Genomic DNA, 26802 nt, shown 5'->3' with positions numbered 1-26802 from the left:
GTCATACTGACAATGTGATGTTTTAAAATTTCTGCTTTGAGTTGCTGAGGTACACATAATTTTGTTTGGTCATCAAGACCTGGCCAACAAAATACTAAATTTGGTCTTTCTAAGCAAAATAAGAGTTCAGTCAATAAGTTAGCCTTCCCCTACAACCAGCTCCCATGGCCCCTCCCCACACTGTTCTTGAAAGGATCTTCGGAGTAAATGGGCCAGTGAAAGGTAAGACTTTCTAACTAACAATCTAGGGGGTGTACAAATGGTGAGCATCAGGTGCTGTTTCAAACCGATGAGAACAAGGGAGGAAGCACTCTGTGGACTGTGCCTTTAAGTCTTCCAGTTGGGTGATGCTCTGGGACCCAGTCCGAGCCCCACAGCTTCCCTCGGAAAGGACATGAGCAGTATCCCAGTGCCAGCAAGCCAAGGCCCAAGGGCAGTCATAATGCTGGGCTGAGGGGAAAAACAGCGGAAGGAATAGCTAAGACCACTTCCCTGTTCGTCAGTGGACCCCATCCATTATTCAGGTAGTCCCTGCTCAGAGATTTTGACTCTGTGTCTCAGGAGAATGGAAGGGAAAGGAAGAAGTTAAGCACAGCTGAGGTTCCTGGCTTGAACAAATGGGTGGATAAAGATGCCATTAACTGAGGTGGAAGTGAAGAAGATGGATAGATTTGAACAAAAGACTTCAACTGCGAGTATTGTGGGGTTGAGGTGCTGCTGGGTCGTCCAGATAGAGACGTCCAAGGTGGTTGAAAACATGGAGCCAAAGCTCAGGAAGTAGGTGGGTTAGAGAAGAGAAAGAAGTGGATTCAGCCATTAAACTGTCCCAGTGAGTCTGTCTGAAAAATACAGGAAGAGAAAGGAGATGCTCAGATGATAAAGCCCAGGGGAAACACCAACATTGGGGAGATTAGGAAAAAGAGAATATTACAATGTTCATTGCAGCTCTATTTACAATAGCCAGGACATGGAAGCAAATTAAGTGTCCATGGACAGATGAATGGATAAAGAAGATGTGGCACATATATACAATGGAATATTACTCAGCCATAAAAAGAAACAAAATTGAGTGGTTTGTAGTGAGGTGGATGGACCTAGAGTCTGTCATACAGAGTGAAGTAAGTCAGAAAGAGAAAAACAAACACCATATGCTAACACATATATGGAATCAAAAAAAAAAAGTCATGAAGAACCTAGGGGCAAGACGGGAATAAAGATGCAGACCTACTAGAGAAGGAACTTGAGGACATGGGGAGGGGGAAGGGTAAGCTGGGACAAAGTGAGAGAGTGGCATGAACATGTATACATGACCAAATGTAAAATAGCTAGTTGGAAGCAGTCGCATAGCACAGGGAGATCAGCTCGGTGCTTTGTGACCACCTTGAGGGGTGGGACAGGGAGGGTGGGAGGGAGACGCAAGAGGGAGGAGATACATATATGGGGATATATGTATATGTATAGCTGATTCACTTTGTTATACAGCAGAAACTAACACACCATTGTAAAGCAATTATACTCCACTAAAGATGTTAAAAAAAAGTTTGTTTCACCTCTTTGGTATCTGAAAATATCAACAACATTGTTTGCTTGGTGCCATTGATATACTCAAATTCAATTAAATAATGGAGCCATAAACCCATCACTCCAGATCTAGGAGGTACTGAATAGTATCGTTTCCAGAACTTCTGTATTACAGCATGCACTACCAAAGCCTCTGGGTAAGGGTAAAAATGGAGAGAAGTCTTTCAAGGCTGAGTAAGTCCTGAAAGACTGACCTTTTGTTCCCTGATGATGAACACACGTTATGCTGGGGGCAGCAGTTACAGGCAAGGACAGCAGAGACCATGGCCCAGCCATGCACTAGCCTTCTGGATTTTTTTTGCGGTACGCGGGCCTCTCACTGCTGTGGCCTCTCCCGTTGCGGAGCACAGGCTCCGGACGCGCAGGCTCAGTGGCCATGGCTCACGGGCCCAGCCGCTCCGCGGCATGTGGGATCTTCCCGGACCGGGGCACGAACCCGTGTCCCCTACATCAGCCGGCGGACTCTCAACCACTGCGCCACCAGGGAAGCCCGCCTTCTGGATTTTTAATTTAATTTTTTTTTCAGAATGAGCCAAGTCGTCTTTTTGACACGTCACTATAAATCTGAAATGGGTTAGGTAATTTTGTCTGAATGTCTTATTTGTAGAGGATAACTTTACTACTCCAATTCTAGGAGCCAAAATTTTCCGTGGATTGTGTCGCTCTTTCTTTGTAAGTTTCATCAGACATAGCTTCTTTTCTTCAGGCCACCAGAATCTTGGTTTCTGAAGGCAGAGTTGGATGCTTAAGCCAAAGACACCACAAGTTAGTGAATAGTGAAAACATCTGCATTTATCAACTGCTGTCTTCCAGGTTCACAGTTTACTTTGTAAACCATTATTATTGCACGTAGTAAATAAAAATTATTTGAGTAGGCCCGTACCTTTCATCCAAGTAAATTTAGAGCATCCCCCAACCCCCAAACAAACAATTTATTCCTCTAGAGGGCGTGGCAACTCGGTTGCTTTTGTGAGCATGTGTAAGCCTCTGATTCTTGGTGAATCTTCCTCAATTTCACAGCAGCTACAAGTAACCTAAGAACTTAGTTATAAGTTTGGCAGGAATGCTGCAGTTTGTTGCTGTAGCCCTGGTATCAATTCCTAGTCATTGCTTTCTGAAGTTTGGCACCTAAATGAAGATGAACATTTTCCATAAAATCGATTTCTCTTTCCCTCTGTATACAGGGTGTGTGTGCGTGTGTGTGTGTGTGAAAACCTAAGGCAAGTAGCTTCGTAAATCACCTTTTTTGGCAGGTTTCGGAATACCTCTCATCTTTTTTTCCTCCCTCAGGTACCTTGGGAAAAGCATTCTTTATTTAAATTGACTCTCACTTTCAGGTATGGCTCCACACGCCCTGTTTGCTGCCTGCGCCTCTCAACACACACTCTCAAGCCGGTAAGTCTCATCTTGGGTCTCACTAGCAAGTTGGCATTTTTTGGATTAATGGAAGGCAGCAACGAGTTTAAAAGTTGTTGGGTAGGTGGGGCACCAGCATAGAGGATATTCATTCCTTTTTCAGAACGATAATTAATCTGATAACATTTATACATAAGACACGTATACATAATACAGTATCCAGTGGAGTGGTCGATGCCCAGTACAGAGTGGGGTGCAGCCAATGATCTGAACTTTTCTGTTCCTTGAAGAAAGCTTCAAATGTAGTGATGTAGTGTTGAACTGCACAATTTTAAATTGTGTATTTGGGGAATATCTATTTTATCATGGTGATCTAACTTGTGACAATTTAGGAAAAATTCAAATTCTGTAGGAAAAATTCAAATTCTGTAGAACTATCCTTATCTTCAAAATATGTTTGTTAATATCCTATGCCATTTAGGCAACACAGTTGAAATAGTGAATGATTCCTGATGTAATATGAAAAAAAAGTGTTACACAAATAAGGGGAAGTTAAGCATAAGACTTCTATGAGAACTGTCATTTTTAAATGTATAAAATAACCCATCTGAGGTGAGCCAGACAAGGAATTAAGGACTAACATAAATGTTAAAATATTATAACAATATTATATATCATAAATTTATTGCAATTATCCCCTGTATTAAATATTACTGTACCATTTGCAAAAGAAACGAACAGTAGTAGAAACAGGAGTGGAATGCAGGCCTTTCTATGGAGAGGCTGTTTAGCGAACACTGGTTGCACCTGTGGGTCCTGGGGCTGGGCAGTTGGACATGATGTACCCTTCGTGTCTTCATCTATTTTTATCCAAACTATTTTGACAAAAAAGAGGAAACTCTTGGACAAGACGTGGGCCTGAGCACAACCTTCAAGTAAAGGCATATGAGGTAAAGTTAATGAGCAATCAGTAAATGAAAATCAATCAGCAACCCAGAAAATTAGTTATTGTCAGTTTCATGTGTTTTACTGTTTATCGCAACACCTCCTCATTTTAAGACCAGCATCATCTAGCAGTTTTCATGAAACAATTACCAGGATGCATCCAGTTCCTTTGTAAATATACTGACATGCTTTTCATCCAAAGAAAGGGTAACATTATGTTGATTCATCCTTATTACTTGTACACAGATCACTTAAACTCACCGATGAATTTAGCAAGAGAAAAAATTTCACTCAGCCACCATGAGGCTTCGTAAATACCAGCGCTGATAAACCAACCAGAAAAGCAGCACCAATTAAATGTGTAGCTTGATGAAGGAAGGTATGGACGAGATGACCACAATGCCTGGAACTGGGCTGTATGTGAATCTGGGGGTTTATAATGACTGCGTAGGTGATTGCAAATAACAGAATTTCTAACAGCTGCTGGACTTACTATAACACTCTTCTAGTTTGAGGCCAATCACCTAAAATGGGAAACAGGAAACTGGGAGTAAGACCAGGGCTGAGTCACTTAGGGAAACAAAGGTGGGGTGATGGGCTCTGACTAGGGACAACTACAGGGGTCCAGAACTCAGCACTATTGGTGTCTGAGGCTGATAATTCTTCGTTAGGGGAAGTTGGGGGGGTGGCGTCCAGTGCATTCTGGGATATTCATTTAGCAGCATCTCCGGCCTCTACCCACTAGATGTCAGTAGCAGACCCCTCCCCTACTGTGACCAAAGGAAATGTCTGCAGAGCTTGCCAGATGTTCTCTGCGGGGCAAACCCAGTGTGGTGAGAACCACTGCACATGGGAAGCAGTCAAGCTACTATGGGCCTAAGCATTTCAGTGTAATTACAGGATCAGCCATCATCCATATTCACTGAGAAGTAAGGAGATTAAATTTTAGGAGGTAAACTTGAGTGAGGGGGAAATACAAGGAATCAGTTGGTAACAGGAAGTCCAGGGTCCACTTGATAGATGACACAGAGGAGTAAAATCAGGGATGATTTCAGTCCCTTTATCACTTTTATTGGCTCATTTCAGGGAGAATATATGCAGTAGCCTGAATTAACCAGAACTAACTCATCTCTGCCTCAGGGATTTCTGAGATAGCTGAAGAATTTTAAACCCCGATGTTGGTAGTCCTTTGGGCCCACTCCCATTATCTGGGTGGAGGAAAGGAAGCCAGAAACCCCAGCCCATTTTCACCCATCATTCCACTGGGCCCTGGAGAACCCCACAGGGTGAATGCTTCATGCCCCAAGCCAGTTCTTCTGACCTGAAAGCTCTAAATCCTTCATAGGATGTGGTTCAGGATTGTTTCACAATGTACACTTCTAAGATCAGTTCTAAATGGAGACAAGGGCTGTCTTCCAGCAATAACATAAAAACAGGTAGCACTACTGCTGAGTAATTACATCTATAGCCTTTTTACCTTCCACGTGCTTCCTACTACACTGTTTAAATCGTCAGATTAAAAGACAGCCCCAGTTTCACACTGGGGCTCTGGAAAACTATATATATATATATGGAGAAAATCAGGAGCTAGAAGCCACAGAATGAGGCTGTGGAGGAAGAGGGAGGAAAGAGGTCAGCGCCAGGGAACACCCAGGATTGGCAATTTACACAAAGATCTTGAAACCAAGGCTAATGCAGCCCCAGCAGGAGGGGCACCTCCAGGGCACAGCTGAGGCCTTCAAGTGAGGGCAGAGGAGCCAAAGTTGGTGGAATAGCCAGTAAGTTAAAAGCTAGAAATGCCATGTGTCACTTAGTGCCAAGGTCAGAGACTGACGTATTTTAACCCAAGAAATGCAAGCTGCAATGAATTCAAGTTAACAAATGTTTTTGATATTTTTCTAAGTACTTCGAGAGGTTAAAAGATGAATGTTTGCCTTCAAGGGCTTACAATCTATTAGGAATGTTTAGATAAGGTCATAATTAAAAAAAAAAAAGAATGTTTCCATTACCAGATATCTACCCAAGAGAAATGAAAATACGCATCCATACAAAAATTTGTAGGCAAATGTTCATAGCAGCGTTATTCATGGTAGCCAAGAAGTAGAAAAAAACCCAAATGTCTACAAACTGATGAATAAACAGAATATGGTATATCCATATAATGGAATATTATTCAGCATAAAAGAATGCAGTGCTGATTCATGCTACAACATGGATAGACCTTGAACATATCATGCTAATTGGAAGAAACCAGTCACAAAGGACCACAAATTGTATGAGTTTATTTATTTGAAGAGTGCAGAATAGGCACATGTACAGAAAGAGAGATTAGTAGTCAGAGATTCGTAGTTCCCAGGGGCTGCAGGAAGAGACAGATAGGGGATGACCGCCCAAGGGTATGGGATTTCTTTTGGTGGTCCTGCAACGTTTAAAGGTAGATGGTTGGTGATGGTTGCACAACCCTGTGAATATACTTTAAAAAGCACTTTAAGGGTGAATTTTATGGTATGTGTATTATCTCAGCAAAGCTGCCACAAAAAAAAAAATCAAATACACTTTATGCTTTAGAAGAGGTAATAAGAGGTATGGAGATAAGGTACCTCCACTTAGAGAAACAAGACGTTTCACAGGAGAGACCTCATATAAGAAAGAAAACTTTTCTGTTTTCTCCCTAGAGGCGTGTTAAAAATATAAGAAGCTGTTACTGAATCAGGTCAGGCCACTTGCTGCTCAAAAATCAATACTTGCAAATGTTGGTAGAAAGGGAAGTTGCTTTTAATCAGAATGCTGGCAATCCGGGGACACAGTGGACTCAGTGTCCCCCCAAAACCGCCTCTAAGAATTCTGCTTGGCCATGAAAATTTTTAAAGGGAAAAAGGGAAGTAATCTCAGTTAACCATGGAGATAGGGGGTCAGAGTCATCCCCTGCTGTGTGCAGGCTTGTTGATTTCTTGTGATCTTTCTCTAGATGCTATCTTGTTCACACAGTTTGATCACAAGCTAGGGAAGAGATCTGGTCTTCTGTTAATTATTTATTCTTCATTTCTACTTCTTTGATCTATGGAAAAACCCAACAGATTAGGCAAGGTATTGTGTGACCCAAAGATTTGAAAGGTGTGCTTGGGCCGGAGATGAGTAGAACACGGGAGGGTGCCTGGTTTAGGGTTAGTGTCAAGACAAAAGGGGCCTCCTGCAGGGAGCTCTTTGCTGCCCAAAGCGTCTTACAAAGCTTCTGTTCTAATGGGAAAATCATTTCATGATATTGAGGGGCTAGAAAAAGAAGCCCTTCACTGAGCAAACTCTGAGAAGACCATGCACATTCAGACAGGGCCAGATCCAGGTAAGACAGCTCTGCTCACCCCAACACCGCAGCCAGGACCTGCCCAGACCACACAGATAGCTACGAACACACCCTCCATTGAGATTCCCATTCAGTGTTAGCTGCCGTCCCCAGGAGCACCAGCAGTTCTGATCTTCACCGCGTGGACCTGGGAGTTACGTAGGACAGTGGTTCTCATACCTGAGCACACATAAGACTCACCTGCAGGCCTTGTAAAAGCCAGGAGTGCTGGGCTCTGTCTCTAGAATTTCTGAATCAGTAGATCCTGGGCTGGAGCCTGATAATTCGCATTTGCAACAAGTCCCCAGATGATGCTGACGCAGCTGATCCAGTAGGTGACCAACATCCGGGTTGGCCCAGGACTCAGGGGGATTCCCTGGATTTGGGGACTTACAGTGTTAAAACCAAAAAAGCCCAGGCCAACTGGGATGAATTGGTCGCCTTATTAAATCCATGGACCACACTTTGAGAAGCACTGTTTAAGGAGATAAGATCAGTTTAGATTTGAAGGGTGAGACGTGGAGGAATCGAGGATGACCCTCAAGTTTCTAGTCTAAAGCAAATTGGCCCATGGTAATGCTGGGTGGGAGGGTCCCAAACTTTGCTGCATATTGGAATTACCTGGAATCTTGTAAAAAACAAAAACAACAAAAACAAAACATGCCAAGATTCCCCCCCAGATAATTCTGATTTTTTTAATTTTTTTAAATTTAATTTTTATTTTATATTGGAGTATAGTTGATTTACAGTGTTGTGTTAATTTCAGGTGTACAACTATGATTCAGTTGTACATATGCATATATCCATTCTTTTTCAGATTCTTTTCCCATATAGGTTATTACAGAATATTGTGTGGAGTTCCCTGTAGGTCCTTGTTGATAATCTATTTTATATATAGTGGCATGTACCTGTTAATTCTAAACTCCTAATTTAACCCTCCCCCCACCACCCCGTTTCTCCTTTGTTAACCATAAGTTTGTTTTCAAAGTCTGTTTCTGTTTTGTGGATAAGTTCATTTGTATCATTTTTTTCTTTAGATTCCACGTATAACTGATATCATATGATTTTTATGTTTATCTGACTTATTTCACTTAGTATGATAATCTCTAGGTCCATTCATGTTGCCTCAAATGGCATTATTTCATTCTTTCTTATGGCTGAGTAATATTCCCTTGTATATATGTACCACATCTTCTTTATCCATTCATCTGTTGATGGATACTTAGGTTGCTTCCATGTCTTGGCTATTGTAAATAGTGCTGCAATGAACGTTGGGGTGCATATATATTTGCGAATTATGGTTTTCTCCAGATATATGTCCAGGAGTGGGATTGCTGGATCATATGGTAGCTCTATTTTTAGTTTTTTTAAGGAACCTCCATACCATTCTCCATAGTGGCTGTATCAATTTACATTCCCACCAACAGTGTAGGAAGGTTCCCTTTTCTCCACACCCTCTCCAGCATTTATTGTTTATAGACTTTTTGATGATGGTTATTCTGTCGGGTACTAGGTGATAACCTCGTTACTTTTGATTTGCATTTCTCTATGAATGAGCTATATTGAGCATCTTTTTATGTGCTTTTTGGCCATCTGTATGTCTTCTTTGGAGAAATATCTATTTAGATCTTCTTAGGACTACTAAACTGTAAACTTTAAAATGGTTGAGATGGTAAATTTTACGTTATGGGTATTTTATTATAAAATAAATAAATATCTTTAAGAGAAGTCACTAAAAAGTAATGTCTCCAGGTGTTTCTAAGGTGTAGCCAGGGCTGTGCCCCACGGATCTAAGTGGAGGCGCTCAGCAGGCAGGGGAATGATGGGTAAGCCTGTGACTCTGTCATTTATTTCCTCACTGCATAACTGGTGATAATCCGTAAGCAATTATTAATAGGGCACCTATTCTGGTCCAGTCTGGATCTTCTTCTAGCTCCTCCTCTTCATTTGGGCAAGTCATTCTTGAGCCCAGCTGATTTATGCTGGGAAGTGCAATTCTTCCTCTCATGACTTGATCGTTGCTTGAAGATAACCCTTGGACTGAGAAAATTCTCAGAGGTTCATTTGCATCGCAGAAATGTGATGAACTGAGATACGAAGGCAACTTTGTTCCTCCCAGATGCTCTGCAAAAGGTATTTCATGCTTTCTTTTCCTCCTGCCGTCGCCACTACAGTTCTGCCTCCTTTCTCTCTAAATCTGAGTCCTTAGAATTCTGCAATCTGCCTCCCTCCCATCTTTCCAAAGGAGGGAGATTTTATCCCATGGTCTGTAGATGGAAGCAGTCTTTCAGTTTGGAATCTGCCCTGTGAGTGGATTCCCCACTGGGGAAGAAACAGGAATGCCATTATATTTTCTATGCAACACTTTAATTACCTTCAGCCATTCAGAGCCTAGATCATTTCAAGCCCTGAATAGTAGGCTATTTACATGTATTATAATCTCACTGAATTTGGTTTCTTTGGTTATAGAGGATAATATTTTCAAACTTTGCTTATATTGCCTGTTCTTCTGAAAAGGATAATCACATGGTTAATGATTCTGCATTTCTGGACAGAAAGAGCATGCAGGCAGGAGTTCTGAATCCAGGAGGACATCAGGATTGGAAATTTCATGTTACTTAAAGTGTAGCTGGGTAATTGACTGAAGCCACATGCTCTGACTGAGGAAAAGGCAACAAGAAAGCACCACCTAGAAAAAGTGCTCAGGTTCGGGCAATTTTTACTGATGGACCTTCATAAGGCTCCATCCTGGTCTCCTACAGGACTTTGCAAGGTTTTGTGTAAAGTCATTAGTCCCAAATTGTGGACTTTTATAACAGATAGAGCTCATTTCCAGATGGGGATGCTGCAGGGGGGACCATTTCTCAGTGAATGATTCCCTTATGACATTTGAGATGCAAAATAAACCCCAAGCTATGCAAAGAGCTTGGATGACAGAATGGGAAATTTGCCTACATCAGGCTTTTCAAAACACCCTAAAAAGACTTCATAAAGAAGCTGGCATTGAAGTTTAGGAGGGTGGCATTCAAGGCAAAGGAAACAGCATGAGAAGAGTGTTCAGAAAGCAGGAAATGGTGTACTGATGCTAGAGGGCAGGGAATGAAAGATTAGAGGGATTGAGAATGTGGGGTTAGTAGGAGAAACCAAAAACTCACTAGGAAAAGCCCTGGAGGTGAGAATGTAAAAAAAAAAAAAAAAAAAACCCCAACAAAACTCATAGTGCAGGGAGCTATATTCAATATACTGTAATAAACCATACTGGAAAAAAATTCTCATCTCTAAGTACATGAAAAATATTTTCCATTCATTGCTCTTCAAACAAAAACACTGAAATAATAATGATGTATAATTTTTTGCTTTTTAATTTGACAGTTTTAAATGATTGTTCCCATAGGCTGTTGGTGAGAGTGTAAATTGGGACAAACTTTCCACATGGCTGTTGACAGTAACATCAACATTTTATATACACACAAGCATACGTATGTTCTTTGATCCAATATTTCCTCTCCCCTTAATATATCCTGGGGAATAATTAAGGATATGAACAAAGATTTAGCAAAAATATTTATAACAGGAAAATATAAGAAAGGAAGTCCACATCAACCAACAGGGCCTTTGTTAAATAGATTCCGGTCCCGGCATCCAGAGGAATACGATCCACTCGTTTAAAATACTGCTCTCACTGTGCTGTACACCTGAAACGAATACAACATTGTTAATCAACTGTGCTCCAATATAAAATAAAAATTTAAAAAAAATTTTTAATCTTAAAAAAATGAATAAATACTGGTCCAGGAGAGCATCTCACCTCCTCTCCTCCTAAACCACTGAGGTGTGTGTATACTGCCATTTATATCAAGGTCCCTTACAACAGTGACTTGGGGGCGGCCCTCTACCTAGAGAGGAATAGCTGGATCTACAAAGGGGGACACAGCTTGGATTTGTGGAAGCCCCCAGGTGGTCCTAATGTCCTTCATTGGGTGGAAATTCCCTGATGTAAAAATGTTTTTGTTGGTGTAGAAACATGTCTGGATTGTATAGACTGAAACAAGCATACAATATGATATCATTTTTGGAAAATACTTATATGCAAGGAAAAAAGCATGGAAGAACATATAGCAAGATATTAACCACTTTTCTCTGGGTGGTAGTTCAATGGGTAATAATTCCTTCATTTTGTTTTCTGATATTTCTATTTTTTCAATGAGTACATGTTAATCATATAATTAAAATTGTTTTCTAGATAAAATGGACAAAATAGATTAACTATTGCCTTCTGTTTCTTCAAAAAATAGAAAACAAATATTTGTAAAACTTGTATACACTCATTGTTTAAGGAATTGGGCACTGTGAGTATTTTGTGTCTCAAAAGTATAAGAACCATCAGACACACTTGAAACTAAAACAACATTGTAAATGAACTACAATTTTAAAAAGAGAGGAGAAAAAAAGACTACAGAAGAATAAGTGCCAAAAAAAAGAAGCATCAGGCAGTCACTTAAAATTGTTGACAGTTATTGATTTTATCCGTGACTGACTTTAACCTCCTTTTTTTTAAACCTAGCAGAATTGAATTTAACCATTTCCTGACGAAAGAATGCAATTTATTTTTTTTAACTGTTTATTTTATATTGGAGTATAGTCGATTAACAACGTTGTGATAGTTTCAGGTGCAAGGCACAGGGACTCAGCCATACCTATACATGTATCCATTCTCCCCCAAATCCCTTCCCCATCCAGGCTGCCATATAACATTGAGCAGAGTTCCCTGTGCTCTACAGTAGGTCCTTGTTGGTTATCCATTTTGAATATAGCAGTGTGTACATGTCAGTCCCAAACTCCCTGACTATCCCTTCCCCCAATCCTTCCCCCTGGTAACCATTAGTTCATTCTGTAAGTCTGTGAGTCTGTTTCTGTTTTGTAAATAAGTTCATTTGTATCATTTCTTTTTAGATTCTGCATATAAGGGATATCATACGATATTTCACTTTATCTGTCTGACTTCACTCTGTATGACAATCTGTAGGTCCATCCATGTTGCTGCAAATGGCATTATTTCATTCTTTATAATGGCTGAGCAATATTCCATGGTATATATGTACCACATCTTTTTTTTTTTTTTTTTTTTTGCGCGGTATGCGGGCCTCTCACTGTTGTGGCCTCTCCCGCTGCGGAGCACAGGCTCCGGACGCGCAGCCTCAGTGGCCATGGCTCACGGGCCCAGCCGCTCCGCAGCATGTGGGATCCTCCCAGACCGGGGCACGAACCCGTGTCCCCTGCATCGGCAGGTGGACTCTCAACCACTGTGCCAGCAGGGAAGCCCAGTACCACATCTTCTTTATCCATTCCTCTGTCGATGGACATATAGGTTGCTTCCAGGTCTTGGCTATTATAAACAGTGCTGCAGTGAACACTGGGGTGCAAGTATCCTTTTGGACCATGTTTTTCTCAGGGTATATGCCCAGGAGTGGGATTGCTGGATCAGATGGTAGCTCTATTTTTAGTTTTTTAAGAAACCTCCATACTGTTCTTTATAGTGGCTGCATCAGTTTACATTCCCACCAACAGTCATAAGGCTTCCCTTCTCTCCACATCCTCTCCAGCATTTATTGTTTGTGGATTATTTGATGATGGCCATTCTGACTCGTGTGAGGTGATACCTCACTGTAGTTTTGATTTGCATTTCTCTAATAATTAGAAATGTTGAACATCTTTTCATATGCCTCTTGCCCATCTGTATATCTTCTTTGGAGAAACATCTATTTAGGTCTTCTGCCCATTTTTTGATTGGGTTGTTTGTTTTGATGATATTAAGCCTCATGAGCTGTTGGTAAATTTTGGAGACTAATCCCTTGTCAGTCACCTCATCTGCAAATATTTTCTCCCAATCCATGGGTTGTCTTTTTGTTTTGTTTATGGTTTCCTTTGCTGTGCAAAAGCTTCTGAGTTTAACAAGCTTTTCTTCTTTTTTAACGTCTCTATTGGAGTATAATTGCTTTACAATGGTGTATTAGTTTCTGCTTTATAATAAAGTGAATCAGCTATACATATACATATATCCCCATATCTCTTCCCTCTTGTGACTCCCTCCCACCCTCCCTATCCCACCCCTCTAGATAGACACAAAGCACTGAGCTGATCTCCCTGTGCTATGTGGCTGCTTCCCACTAGCTATCTCTTTTACATTTGGTAGTGTATGTATGTCCATGCCACTCTCTCACTTCATCCCAGCTTACCTTCCCCCTCCCCGTGTCCTCACGTCCATTCTCTAGTAGGTCTGCGTCTTTATTCCCATCTTGCCCCTAGGTTCTTTTTTTTTTTTTTTTTTTTTTTTTTTGGAATTTAGAACCATGAACCCTGTCACAGTCATGTGACCCTCTTTTTTTTAACATTTTTATTGGAGTATAATTGCTTTACAATGGTGTGTTAGTTTCTGCTTTATGACAAAGTGAATCAGCTATACATATACATATATCCCTGTATCTCTTCCCTCTTGCGTCTCCCTTCCTGCCACCCTCCCTATTCCGCCCTTCTAGCTGGTCACAAAGCACCGAGCTGATCTCCCTGTGCTATGCGACTGCTTCCCACTAGCTGTCTGTTTTACATTTGGTAGTGTATATTTATCCATATATACACTACCACTCTCTCATTTTGTCCCAGCTTACTGTTCCCCCTCCCCGTGTCCTCAAGTCCATTCTCTAGTAGGTCTGTATGTATATTCCCATCTTGCCCATAGGTTCTTCATGACCTTTTTTTTTTTGGATTCCCTATATATGTGTTAGCATACGGTATTTGTTTTCTTCTTTCTGACTTACTTCACTCTGTATGACAGACTCTAGGTCCATCCACCTCACTACAAATAACTCAATTTCGTTTCTTTTTATGGCTGAGTAGTATTCCATTATACCTATGTGCCACATCTTTTTTATCCATTCATCTGTCAATGGACACTTAGGTTGCTTCCATGTCCTGGCTATTGTAAATAGAGCTGCAATAAACATTGTAGTACATGACTCTTTTTGAATTATGGTTTTCTCAGGGTATATGCCCAGTAGTGGGATTGCTGGGTTGTATGGTAGTTCTATTTTTAGGTTTTTAAGGAACCTCAATACTGTTCTCCATAGTGGCTGTATCAATTTACATTCTCACCAACAGAGCAAGATGGTTCCCTTTTCTTGATACCCTCTCCAGCATTTATTGTTTGTAGATTCTTTGATGATGGCCATTCTGACCGGTCTGAGATGATATCTCATTGTAGTTTTGATTTGCATTTCTCTAATGATTAATGATGTTGAGCATTCTTTCATGAGTTTGTTGGCAATCTGTATATCTTCTTTGGAGAAATGTCTATTTAGGTCTTTTGCCCATTTTTGTAATGGGTTGTTTGTTTTTTGATATTGAGCTGCATGAGCTGCTTGTAAATTTTGGAGATTACTCCCTTGTCAGTTGCTTCATTTGCAAATATTTTCTCCCATTCTGAGGGTTGTCTTTTGGTCTTGTTTATGGTTTCCGTTGCTGTGTAAAAGCTTTGAAGTTTCATTAGGTCCCATTTGTTTATTTTTGCTTTTATTTCCATTTCTCTAGGAGGTGGGTCAAAAAGGATCTTGCTGTGATTTATGTCAAAGAGTGTTCTGCCGATGTTTTCCTCTAAGAGTTTGATAGTGTCTGGCCTTACATTTAGGTGTTTAATCCATTTTGAGTTTATTATTGTGTATGGTGTTAGGGAGTGTTCTAATTTCATACTTTTACATGTAGCTGTCCAGTTTTCCCAGCACCACTGATTGAAGAGGCTGTCTTTTCTCCATTATATATTCTTGCCTCCTTTATCAAAGATAAGGTGACCATATGTGTGTGGGGTTATCTCTGGGCTTTCTATCCTGTTCCATTGATCTATATTTCTGTTTTTGTGCCAGTACCGTACTGTCTTGATTACTGTAGCTTTGTAGTATAGTCTGAAGTCAGGGAGCCTGAGTCCTCCAGCTCCGTTTTTCTTTCTCAAGATTGCTTTGGCTCTTTGGGGTCTTTTGCGTTTTCTTACAAATTGTGAAATTTTTTGTTCTTGTTCTGTGAAAAATGCCATTGGTAGTTTGATAGGGCTTGCATTGAATCTGTAGATTGCTTTGGGTAGTAGAGTCATTTTCACAATGTTGATTCTTCCAATCCAAGAACATGGTATATCTCTCCATCTACTTGTATCATCTTTAAATTCTTTCATCAGTGTCTTATAATTTTCTGTATACAGGTCTTTTGTCTCCTTACGTAGGTTTATTCCTAGATATTTTATTCTTTTTGTTGCAATGGTAAATGGGAGTGTTTTCTCAATTTCACTTTCACATTATTCATCATTAGTGTATAGAAATGCAAGAGATTTCTGTGCATTAATTTTGTATCCTGCTACTTTACCAAATTCATTGATGAGCTCTAGCAGTTTTCTGGTAACATCTTTAGGATTCTCTATATATAGTATCATGTCATCTGCAAACAGTGACAGCTTACTTCTTCTTTTCTGATTTGGATTCCTTTTATTTCTTTTTCTTCTCTGATTGCTGTGGCTAAAACTTCAAAAACTATGTTGAATAAGAGTGGTGACAGTGGGCAACCTTGTCTTGTTCCTGATCTTAGTGGAAATGGTTTCAGTTTTACACCATTGAGGACAATGTTGGCTGTGGGTTTGTCATATATGGCCTTTATTATGTTGAGGAAAGTTCCCTCTATGACTACTTTCTGGAGGGTTTTTATTATAAATGGGTGTCGAATTTTGTCTAAAGCTTTTTCTGCATCTATTGAGATTATCATATGGTTTTTCTCCTTCAATTTGTTAATATGGTGTATCACATTGATTGATTTGCGTATACTGAAGAATTCTTGCAAGGAATACAATTTCAACTGACCTGTTTTTTGCACCTTGGTGAGTATTATCAAAATCCATTTTCTGCTTGTATTGAATTGTTCTAAGATATTTAGTGGAGATAGGTTTTAAACACATCCACCTCTTTTTTCTATACTAACACATATTCGGATGTCTCTTCTGTTGTATAATTGTGTCAACAACTAGAAAGTTCCATTCAAACATAGCCATTATCCACCCATAGCTATTTCTGTCACTCTTTAATGGAGTATTAGCAACAGCAGATAAATAAGACACTAAAAAAAGCAAACTACTTTCAGATTCTTAATTTACACATACAGTGCATTTTAATTTTTAAAAATAGCTCTGCTTTGAATGTAGCACTTATCCCAGTAATGAGGTCTCATAAAGGATTTATAGGCAAAATTCCCCCTTCTGAGTAAGCTGCAGCTCAGAACTAAAAGGCCAAGTTCTCCATGACTGGCCTGTCTTTAATAAGCTGAGAATCATTTACATTAGTCATAGAGAAGATGTTTCCAGCAATTACTCTCTTTGATCCTGCTTTTCTGTATCTATAACAGCCCTGCTTTGGGTGAGTACTAACTAAATTGCTTAGAACTTTCTCTTCAAATATTCCTGCTGAATTTCTTCATGGCAGTAGACTTTAAGAATCTCCTCTTTTAATTTGGCAACTCCCAAACCCTGAGGCAAATTCTGTTAGCCTGGCTGGTCATGGAGCAAAGAACAGCTCTAGATGGTAAAGGCTCATTTGTTCTTTGTTGAAAAATTTCTACCTCAGAGGCAAGCCACAAGCCAGCCAGTAGAAACGGAGACTCACTGGACTGCACTTCCCCTCCAAGACTAGGAAGCTTAGATCTGGTCTCAAAGAGTCAGAGAAGAGTTGGTCTTGTCTACATCTGCTTTGTTTTTTGTTTTGTTTGTTTGTTTTGGCCACACTGTGCAGCATGTGGGATCTTAGTTCCCTGATCGGGGATCAAACCCGCACCCCCTGAAGTGGAAGCGTGGAGTCCCCACCACAGGACAGCCAGGGAAGTCCCCATCTATATCTTCTTTGGATGTTCTCTTTGGGACTAAAACAGTATTCAAAATCAGAAGCAACCAATCATGGCATCTTTTCCTGGCCTCTGCATAGGATAACTTACACCTTGCCAAAGTTCTAAACCACGCCACAGAACCTCAGAGAGGCCTCCTCAATCAGGAGACCCTTCTCTCTGGAGGGAAAACCTTCAAAACTAAATCAGCTTGGGCGGAAAAGGCCTCCCTGCAACAGATCCTGAGTTTCTAAACCTAAGCTTGACCTGCTCTAACCCAAATCTCTAGGGTAGCCTGTGGTCAAACTACCAACCAGGTTAGCTCCACCTCATCTGCATGGGCATTTTCTGGTTTATAGCTCAACCATAGGCATTTATATACATACTGAAGCCTATTTAAACCCTCTGTCTTATATTCTAACTAAGGAAGATAAGGAGAAAGGATCATAAATTTGGCCCCAGTTTTGGGGAACTGTATACAAAGTGCACATCTTATCCAGCATGCATCCTTTGCAAGTTTGCTCACTCATAGTAAATAATGTGTGTGAGTACATAAATGGATGTGTGTGTTTATAGCCTGTAAACTCTGAAGTGAAGTCTAAACTAGATGAAAACATCACATGTTTAAGAAAATTATAACAATATCAAAAATTACTGAGAGATCATGTAATAACGGTTGTATCTATAAATGACTCTGATGTTACCAAAAATTTACTGTATATTTTCTTTAAATGACCAGCTTTCCTAAATTCATTCTTAATAAGATCCTATCATCAAGTTTTATGTCATTTTTGAGCAATACATTGATTTTCTAAAGACAGAAACATTATTCTCAAAATCAGTTCCAACCTATTGCTCATGTAATAATTCAGCAGTTGAAAGCTTTAATCCAGGAAGGATATTGCTACATCTATCTACGTTCAGGCATGAAGGTTTAACTACTTAATGTTTTTCACCACTTTCTGCCAAGTATTTTAGACCAGAAGTTCATATTTGCTGGTAGGATATTACATGAATAATAGTTCAATTTCCCAAAGTCCTGGAATACTTTTATTTCTGAAAAGTACATGTTTGATTAAAACATGTTTGGCCAAGTCAGGTTCTAAAAACATATTCAATCTCTAAGGCAACAATTCCAATAAAAGAATTCAGGATGGAACCTGTCTAAAAGAATAAAGCCCTGGAAAGGGGAATCTTAGCTAATCCACACGTAGCATTAGCAGAGATTTTATACCTGCCCTTTTTGAAAAAACCTCTGTCTATTGAAGTCCAAACTTTAGGTTAGTTATTTATCCTAGATGCCAATTCTAGGAAATAAAAGGAGATCTGGATTTGGATTGTTGGGTGAATAAAAAGAAACATCCAGGTTAACCAAGCTAGGATTATCTATTATATAGTGAAATAAAGTGTGTGAGGGGCCTAACCACATCTCAAAGAAAGAGAAAGAAATATTATGCTCTGTTTTAGTATAATAATCTTTGCAATGAGATGGAAGGTGGAAAATTCCCCTTTCGAACTGACGTTTGGTAACCTGTGGGGAAGGAGACATTATGGATCATATTCTTAGCTATAGAACCATGATCTGTATATGCTTAACACCTAATAATAATCACACAATGACCATATTAGCAGAATAGATGTGGGAAATGTGTACATAAGAGAAAGAACATTATTTTTCAATAGGCTGTATTTTTGGAGGACAGCTTGACGGAAAACAATCCATTGAATTCAAAACAAGTCCATGATAGAAGATTCTTTATATTTTTACCGTTGAAAAAACTGAGGAGAAACCAAGCGTATTCGAAAGTATGGTAATTATTTTTCCTTTTAGGCCCATCCCTCCCACCCCTGTCTGCTGAAATCAGGACTTGGCATAAATTTTCATGTCTCAAGGGAAAAGTATATAGGAGCAGCTGGAACCTGTCCTGTGTGTATTATTTTAGAGTGTGGGATTTACATGATTCACCATCCAGAGGCTGATGGGGTGATTTTGAAGGGAGAGAGTTGTTTGGGATTTTTTTTTTAATTTTTTGTTTTGAGATAATTGCAAGTTCCCATGCAGTTGTAAGAAATAATACAGAGGGCTTCCCTGGTGGCACAGTGGTTGAGTCCGCCTGCCGATGCAGGGGACACGGGTTTGTGCCCCAGTCTGGGAAGATCCCACATGCCACAGAGCGGCTGGGCCCATGAGCCATGACTGCTGAGCCTGCACGTCCGGAGCCTGTGCTCCACAATAGGAGAGGCCACAACAGTGAGAGGCCCACGTACCGCAAAAAAAAAAAAAATATATATATATATATATATATATACAGAGTGATCCCATTTCGCCCAATTTCCCCCAGTGGTAGCATCTTGTGTAACTACAATACAGTATTACAGCCAGGAAACTAACATTGAAATAATCCATTAACCTTATTCAGATTTCCATAGTTTTACATTCTCTTGTTTGTGTGTTTGTGTGTGTGTGTATTTAATTCTATGCGATTTTATCACGTGTATAGATTTATGAGGCCATACCACAGTTAAGATACAGAACAGTTCCATCACTTCCAGGATCTCTAGTAATACTCTTTTATATCCACACCCACCTCTCCCCCTCCCTCACCCCTGGCCACCATGAATCTGTTTTCCAGCTCTAGAATTGTGTCATTCAAGAAACAGAATTATGTAATACATAACCTTTTGAGATTGGTATTGTTTACTCAGCATCATTCCTTGAAGATCCATCCATAGTGTTGCATGTATCAACGACTCCCTCATTTTTATTGCTGAGTACTATCCCATGGTAAGGATAGACCACACTTTACTTAACCATTCACCCACTGAAGGACATCTGGGTTGTTTCCAGTTTGGGGCCATTATAAAGATGCTATACAGATTTTTTATGAATAGATATTTTAATTTCTCTGGGATAATTACCTTAGAGTGTAATTGCTAGGTTGTATGATAAGTGCATGCTTAGCTTTATAAGAAACTACCATATGTCTTCCCGGAGTGGCTGTTCCATTTTACATTCCTACCAGCAGTGTATGAGTAATCCAGTTTTCCACATTCTCTCCAGCAGCTGGAGTTATTACTATGAGTTATTACTATTTTTTATTTAGCCATTCTGATAGGTATGTAGTGATATTGTGGTTTTGATTTGCGTCTTCCTAATGGCTAATGATGTTGAACATCTTCTCAGGTGCTTACTTGCTATCTGTCTATCTCCTACAGTGAAATGTCTATTCATGCTGCTTGCCATTTTCTACTTGGATTGGTTTTTGAATGTTGAGTTTTGAGAGCCCGTTATATATTCTAGATCAAGGGCTTTGTCAGATACGTGATTCGTAATTATATTCTCCCAGTCTGTAGCTTGCCTTTTTACCTCTTCACAAAGTTTTTAATTTTGATGAGGTCCAATTTACGAATTTTTCCTTTTACAGATCATGAGCTTGTTGTCAGTTCAAGTGTGTGACTTTAACATAATGGAGTAAACCCTGCAGACAATCCACGCAGGCAAAAATGTTTGGATTACCGTACCCACCCCGCATTCACATATAAAGATTTAACAGTTATCTTAACTCAGAATTTAACATTTTAAAACAAACAGGACTTTAAAAATCATTTTTAAACCAAGATGTAAAGATACTATCTCAGAGGCTACATGTGGAAAGTAAAGAACTGAGGTGACAGTTGAGATAGAGCTGCCCTGTAATGCTCTAGCTCACCTGTGACTGAAACCTTCATGACAGATCTGTTGGACAGCAGGTACCAATGGCTAAGTGTACTATACAGGCTGAAACTCCCACCTGTCCCATCCTTTATCCCAAAGGGATATGATTTCGTCCATGTTTGTATCTGAACCCAGCAATTCAGGTTATAAAGGGGTCAGTTGAATTTATGTATTTTAAGACAAAGTTATTTCCCAAGGAATTCTTAAATTCTCCAGTTGATTTCCTCCATGTTTGAACAGCAAGTATAAGAGGCAGGATTAGGATTCTCCTTCCTCGTGTCTATGCATTCATCTTTGTTATTTGCCCTAAAATAACACATAGAGAATTCCCAGCGAATGGAGGCTGTCTCAGATCAGGTCTCCCAGAAGCAGAGCCTGAGACAAGGATTTGTGTGCAAGTGATTTATTGAGGGAGTGCTCTGAGGAGGGAGAGTGAGGGGGGTGGAGGCAGGATGGGGTCCCAGCAGGAGTCTGGCTTCAACCTCCTCCCAGGAGAGCTTCTGAGCATAAATTGCACCACAGAGTGGATCCCAGCCTGAGGCAACGGCTGGGAAATATGTATCCATCAGTCACTGGCTACCGGCTGGGCCAGGTGGGGACATGAGCACAGGTGGCATAACCTCCCAGGCTAAGAGATTTCCATCAGGCTGAGGGCGCCAACAGCATCCACCACCAGGATCTTAATAATCACAGAACTAGTATTAAAAATACACGGACTGTTAACTCTTCCACTTAACCAGTTGCTTCTCTAAGCCTTCTGCTACCCTTAGACTACCTTCTCTGTCCTGTTTCTGTCATGATCAAGGGTTGCTCAGTTACATGGACGCTCAAGATGAATGCAGCAGAGGTGCTTGTCGCCCCCCCCCCACCAGCAATCTCCTGGTGGGTTGCAGAGCTCAGCTCTCTGCTTCTCCCTGCGGGCTGGGTGGGGCCCAGAAATACTGCATCCTCAGCTACCTTGAGGTGGGTTGATTCGTTACTTGTTGGGACATGATTTAGTCAGTGATGTAGATTTTTCCAAGTACGTCTAGGGCCGTGGAGACAACTGTAGAAAGGAGACAGCGTGCTTTCCCAAACATCAGAGACACAAGTGATTCGATTCAACATCCGGGAAACCTTCCCTGATCAGAGACAAAGGAAAACGGGCTTCATCTATTTCTTGTGACCTTTAGAGTGAGACAGAAAAGCCTGTTTTGATTCAGTCTTAGAAGGGAATACTGTACAGTATACTGTTCTGCTTGGCTGCCTTAGTGACTCTCATGGAGTGGACTTAATTGACTAGTTGAGTGAAGATGGAAGATCCCTCAGGGCCGCGAGGCTATCATGCTGAACATGAGTTCTCACTGCCCTGCTTCAGGTGGAGATGGAGCTGGGGCCGACTTGGAATTGTCTACAATTCCATGCTACTTGGAAATTGTCTTGTCTAGAGACTCTCAAATCCTGATGTGAACATATTTTTGTGCCTTTTGTTCTTAAAGACCCATTTTATAAAAGGACCAGTTGCTTTTTCTTTTTCTTCCCTGGGCTCTGAAACAAGCATCCAAGGTCATCTGAGTATCATACCTGCTGAAAAGCCCAAGGCAATCACGTCAACCCCTTAACTGAGAGGATGTTCAGGAAGGAAGTTGGATGTAAGCCTAGTGTTAGTGGCCCAGGCTTTTCCACGTATTGTTCGTTTAAGGCAACTCCCGGAGGCTCTGGGAAAGGCTTTGTATTCTCATTGGTTTCTAGTGAAAAGAAGATGATTATAAATAAGTGGAGACAATACCTGAATGTTGAGCCCTGGTCTAAGTTTGGGAAATACTTGTATAAGAAAGCAAATCCTCTACATGTGCAAGGAAATGACACTATAGTTTTGTTCAATTTTAGGTCAGGTGGGATGGAAGGCCCTTCAGGTACCTTCCCGAAGTCCAGGTCCTCTGGACAAAGAAGTGGTTCCCAACTCTAATACTAGAAACTTTCCAACACTGGCATCACCCCTCTTGTCCTTCCACCATTGGCATTTGCTTAAGTTGTCATGAGCCAGTATACTCTGATGATAATTAGAAATCGATGTTCCTATATTGCAGAGTTACACCAAAAATAGAAGTAAATCAAACTGCAGAGCTTCTTTGGTCTAGGTAATCACAGAACTCTTCATCTTCAAATTGGAAAAAAAATCTCAAAATATCTTCTGGCTGACAAAGTATTACAGGTGGGACTACAAGTACTAGTTACATAAACATTTGCCTGGCATGGAAGATAATTTTTTTTTCATCCATTGTCTAGCAAAGAGCTATCAAGTGAAACATTTTCTTCCGACTCTTCAAGTCAACATTGACTCAGAGTGCTACCTAAGTTGGACCTCCCATATCTAGTTGCCACAACTAAGCATCCTCTGTAGCCATTTCCATCAAAGATTGTGCTTCGAAAATGTTTACAGAAAAAAAAAAGACCCACAATCAAAATGGCCCTTGAAGTTAGACATTTTCCACAATAATTTTCATAGTATTACTGAAATGAAGTCTTGACACCTTTTAGTGGAATCATAGGGCTCCTGCTGCTCTTTTAGGAGAGATCTGGGGCAAACCTCCCTATATGCAGAACTGATGTTGCTTGTATCGGTCCTTAATTTCCAAAGGGCATTTTGGAGAGTATAAGGCTTATGGTGGCCCATGATTCTAAAAAGATTTTATAGATCTCTTGAAAGGCTGGTTTACTTTGACAGACTCTAGCTGAAATAGTCATTAAAATCATCATGCATTTGTTCAACAAAAGAGGTGGGCCCAGTTATATCGTGTAAGCCCTTGTAAGCCATGATCAAACATAAAGTCAAACACTCGCTGAATACCTACCAGCACATTTGCTGTTGTGGGCAATTTCCAATATGGAAATGTAAGAAATAGCTCCTGCTTCCTGGAAGCTTTGCAAAAATGATCCTCCAGAGTCCCGCAAATATTAGCCAGGAACAACTGTGCAGGCCATTGGCAGTCCTTTGGAAATCTTGGGGGATTTCCCCAGAAGTTTTAAGTAAGTATAGCTACAAGTGGATGCATTAAATTAAGCAAACTCAAAGGCCAATCCTGACTGTTATAACCTTTGAAAATCCATCCCAAGCAAAACTAGTTCCAATTAACTAAAGCCTTCTAGTCTGCAAGACAAGAGGGTGGGTCTCTCTGTTGTGAGTTTAATGAAAATCTTTTATGAAATCCACACTTGTGATGTAAAGATTTTGGCCCTGGAAGCTTTTATGCCAAAAATAATGTCTGAGAGGGAAAGGATGATGGTTGCAGGTAAACTAATGGCCAATTATTTCATTAATTTCTTATTCTCTTTTTATATAGCTATTTGAATTTTATTTTTTAAAATTTATTGTTGGCTGCATTGGGTCTTCATTGCTGCACATGGGCTTTCTCTAGTTGCGGTGAGCAGGGGCTACTCTTCATTGCAGTGCACGGGCTTCTCATTGTGGTGGCTTCTCTTGTTGCAGAGCTCAGGCTCTAGGCACGAGGGCTTGAGTAGTTGTGGCACGTGGGCTCAGTAGTTGTGGTTTGCGGGCTCTAGAGTGCAGGCTCAGTAGTTGTGGGACACGGGCTTAGTTGCTCCGCGGCATGTGGGATCTTCCCAGACCAGGACTCGAACCCATGTCCCCTGCATTGGCAGGCGGGTTCTTAACCATTGTGCCACCAGGGAAGTCCCTAATTATTCTTTTTTGGCTAAAGAGAGTCATTCCAACTCAGTAGTATATCCTAATTATTTTTCTATAGTTTAAAATAACCTCCAGTTTCTCTGCCCCTTGTATGAGAAAAATTATTAATTCTACATAAATCTGCATTGTTGTCCCAAATGTATAAATTTATAAAATTTCTAGGTCACATCTTAATTTTGTTTATTTTTGTAGTTAAGCACCTATTGATGGAAAAATTGATGTCTTGTTACTTCCTCTGCTTTCTATTTTTAGCCAGACTGAATGACAAATATTGTAAGTACAGCTTATTTTAAAATTCATATCAAACAATAAGTAATGATGATTCTTTATTTTTATTTATTTTATTTTATTTATTTATTTATTTATTTATTTTTCTTTTTGCGGTATGCGGGCCTCTCACTGTTGTGGCCTCTCCCGTTGCGGAGCACAGGCTCCGGATGCGCAGGCCCAGCGGCCATGGCTCACGGGCCCAGCCGCTCCGCGGCATATGGGATCCTCCCAGACCGGGGCACGAACCCGTATCCCCTGCATCGGCAGGCGGACTCTTAACCACTGCGCCACCAGGGAGGCCCGATTCTTTATTTTTAATTTTAACAATGTGTTTTCCAGGGGGAGCAAAAATGCTTCATCTGTGGCTCCAGATTTCCATATGATCCGCACGCCCAACCCAACAGCCACACCACTGAGAATGTAATCCCAAGTTTTGAAGCAGATAGAGAAAAGAAATGGTGGCAATCAGAAAACGGTATGATTAAGTTCCTTTCCAATTTTTTATTTCTTCAAATTTTTCATACGGCATCTTTCACTCTATGATTTTGGCACTATCACAACAAAGAGTTATACTGAAATGGAATAGTATCCACTGAGAATGTAAAACCCCGTATAAAAACAAAATTTAATTTTGTGTGTGTGTGTGTGGTACGCGGGCCTCTCACTGTCGTGTCCTCTCCCGTTGCGGAGCACAGGCTCCGGACGCACAGGCTCAGCAGCCATGGCTCACGGGCCCAACCGCTCCACGGCATGTGGGATCTTCCTGGACCGGGGCACAAACCCGTGTCCCCTGCATCGGCAGGCGGACTCTCAACCACTGCGCCACCAGGGAAGCCCTAATTTTTATTTTAAGAACGATTATTTTCCTCTTGAGAAATCAAAGTATTTTTTAAGCACATAACTCAGAATGTTTCACTTTTTCTGTGGTGGGAAAGAACATAGCTCTGCATCCTCTTGTTCTTTGTTAAAAAAAAGAAGTTATGAGGTGTTGGTAAACTAAGCCTTATACAAAACACACTGCTGTAACCAGAAATAATAACCCAGGGGAAGTCTGAGAGTTAATACCATGTGCTTTTTCCTTTTTCAACTCCTGAAGGGAAAAAGAGAAAGGACATTTTATTTCTTACTGTAAGCCAAAGATTTTAATATAAAAATTGAATTGAAAGGAGAGTTGGCTACTCACTGCAGTTCTTTCCTTCCTGGATTGATGCCCTTCCCTGTTCATGAATAACTGTGATACTGAACCTCACACTGGCCCTGACCATCCTGATTTCCTAGACACCACTGTAAGTCTGGACCTGATCGGGGATTTCTTGTTTCCCACCCCAGCCTTGGGCCTTATGTGTTTAATGCATCTGGTTGGGCTATATTAAATGATGGGCCCTCTTCAACACTGGTCTGGAGCCCTTAACCCAGAAAAGGATTCCATTGCCACATCTCTGTATGTTGCACCTTGTGCTACAATTCCTCTATTCTGTTCAGACGCCTAAACATATTTCCCTTCGGGGATCCTAGACCATGAGAGGGGAGTGTGGGAATAATCATAACAGGTAAGATCATTTAGGGCGAGCATCATACGAGGCTATTTTTCTATGTCACCCATTAGGGACATGATTGGTGTCTATTAAATGCTGGTTCATTTTGGATCCTAATGATTGGTCTGTCATTGGACTCTCCTTAGTGAATGTTGGTGGTTTTTGCCACACTAATGGGTGCGGCCATTTTTGCCTCACAGCTGCTTTGACCCACACGTCCAGCATTCGTTCCACGTCTCCTTACAGAAGGAATGCCCTTCGGTCAAAGCTGACTACACAGAAGATAGGTTCTCAACCAAGAACTTTAGACAGGGGACAAGAGATGTCCTTTCCAGAAAGAGCTAGGAGCCCTTGATGCAGAGCCTGGAGTGTGGCTGCTCTCTCGGCAGCAAATCCTTCCCCAAGCCATTCACCCTAGAATGCTAAGCTGCTCCCCAATTCACCGCGGTGCAGCCACTGTTCTCTGGAACTA

General features: G+C 40.7%; 1 protein-coding gene across 1 annotated transcript in view; it reads left to right on the top strand.

Annotated features, from left to right (window-relative positions):
* Nucleotides 1-26802, top strand: part of LAMB4 (laminin subunit beta 4) — a 143671-nt gene that overhangs the window by 18135 nt on the left and 98734 nt on the right. Inside the window, 3 exon segments of the mRNA XM_060108856.1 lie at nucleotides 16083-16130; nucleotides 21643-21800; nucleotides 25135-25270. Of these exon segments, the coding sequence (XP_059964839.1) occupies nucleotides 16083-16130; nucleotides 21643-21800; nucleotides 25135-25270 (342 nt within the window).

This window comes from Mesoplodon densirostris, chromosome 9 (assembly GCF_025265405.1).
Source record: "Mesoplodon densirostris isolate mMesDen1 chromosome 9, mMesDen1 primary haplotype, whole genome shotgun sequence".
Classification (NCBI taxonomy): domain Eukaryota; kingdom Metazoa; phylum Chordata; class Mammalia; order Artiodactyla; family Ziphiidae; genus Mesoplodon; species Mesoplodon densirostris.
The sequence above is the reverse complement of the archived record's forward strand: the minus strand, read 5'-3'. Positions and strand labels throughout refer to the sequence as shown.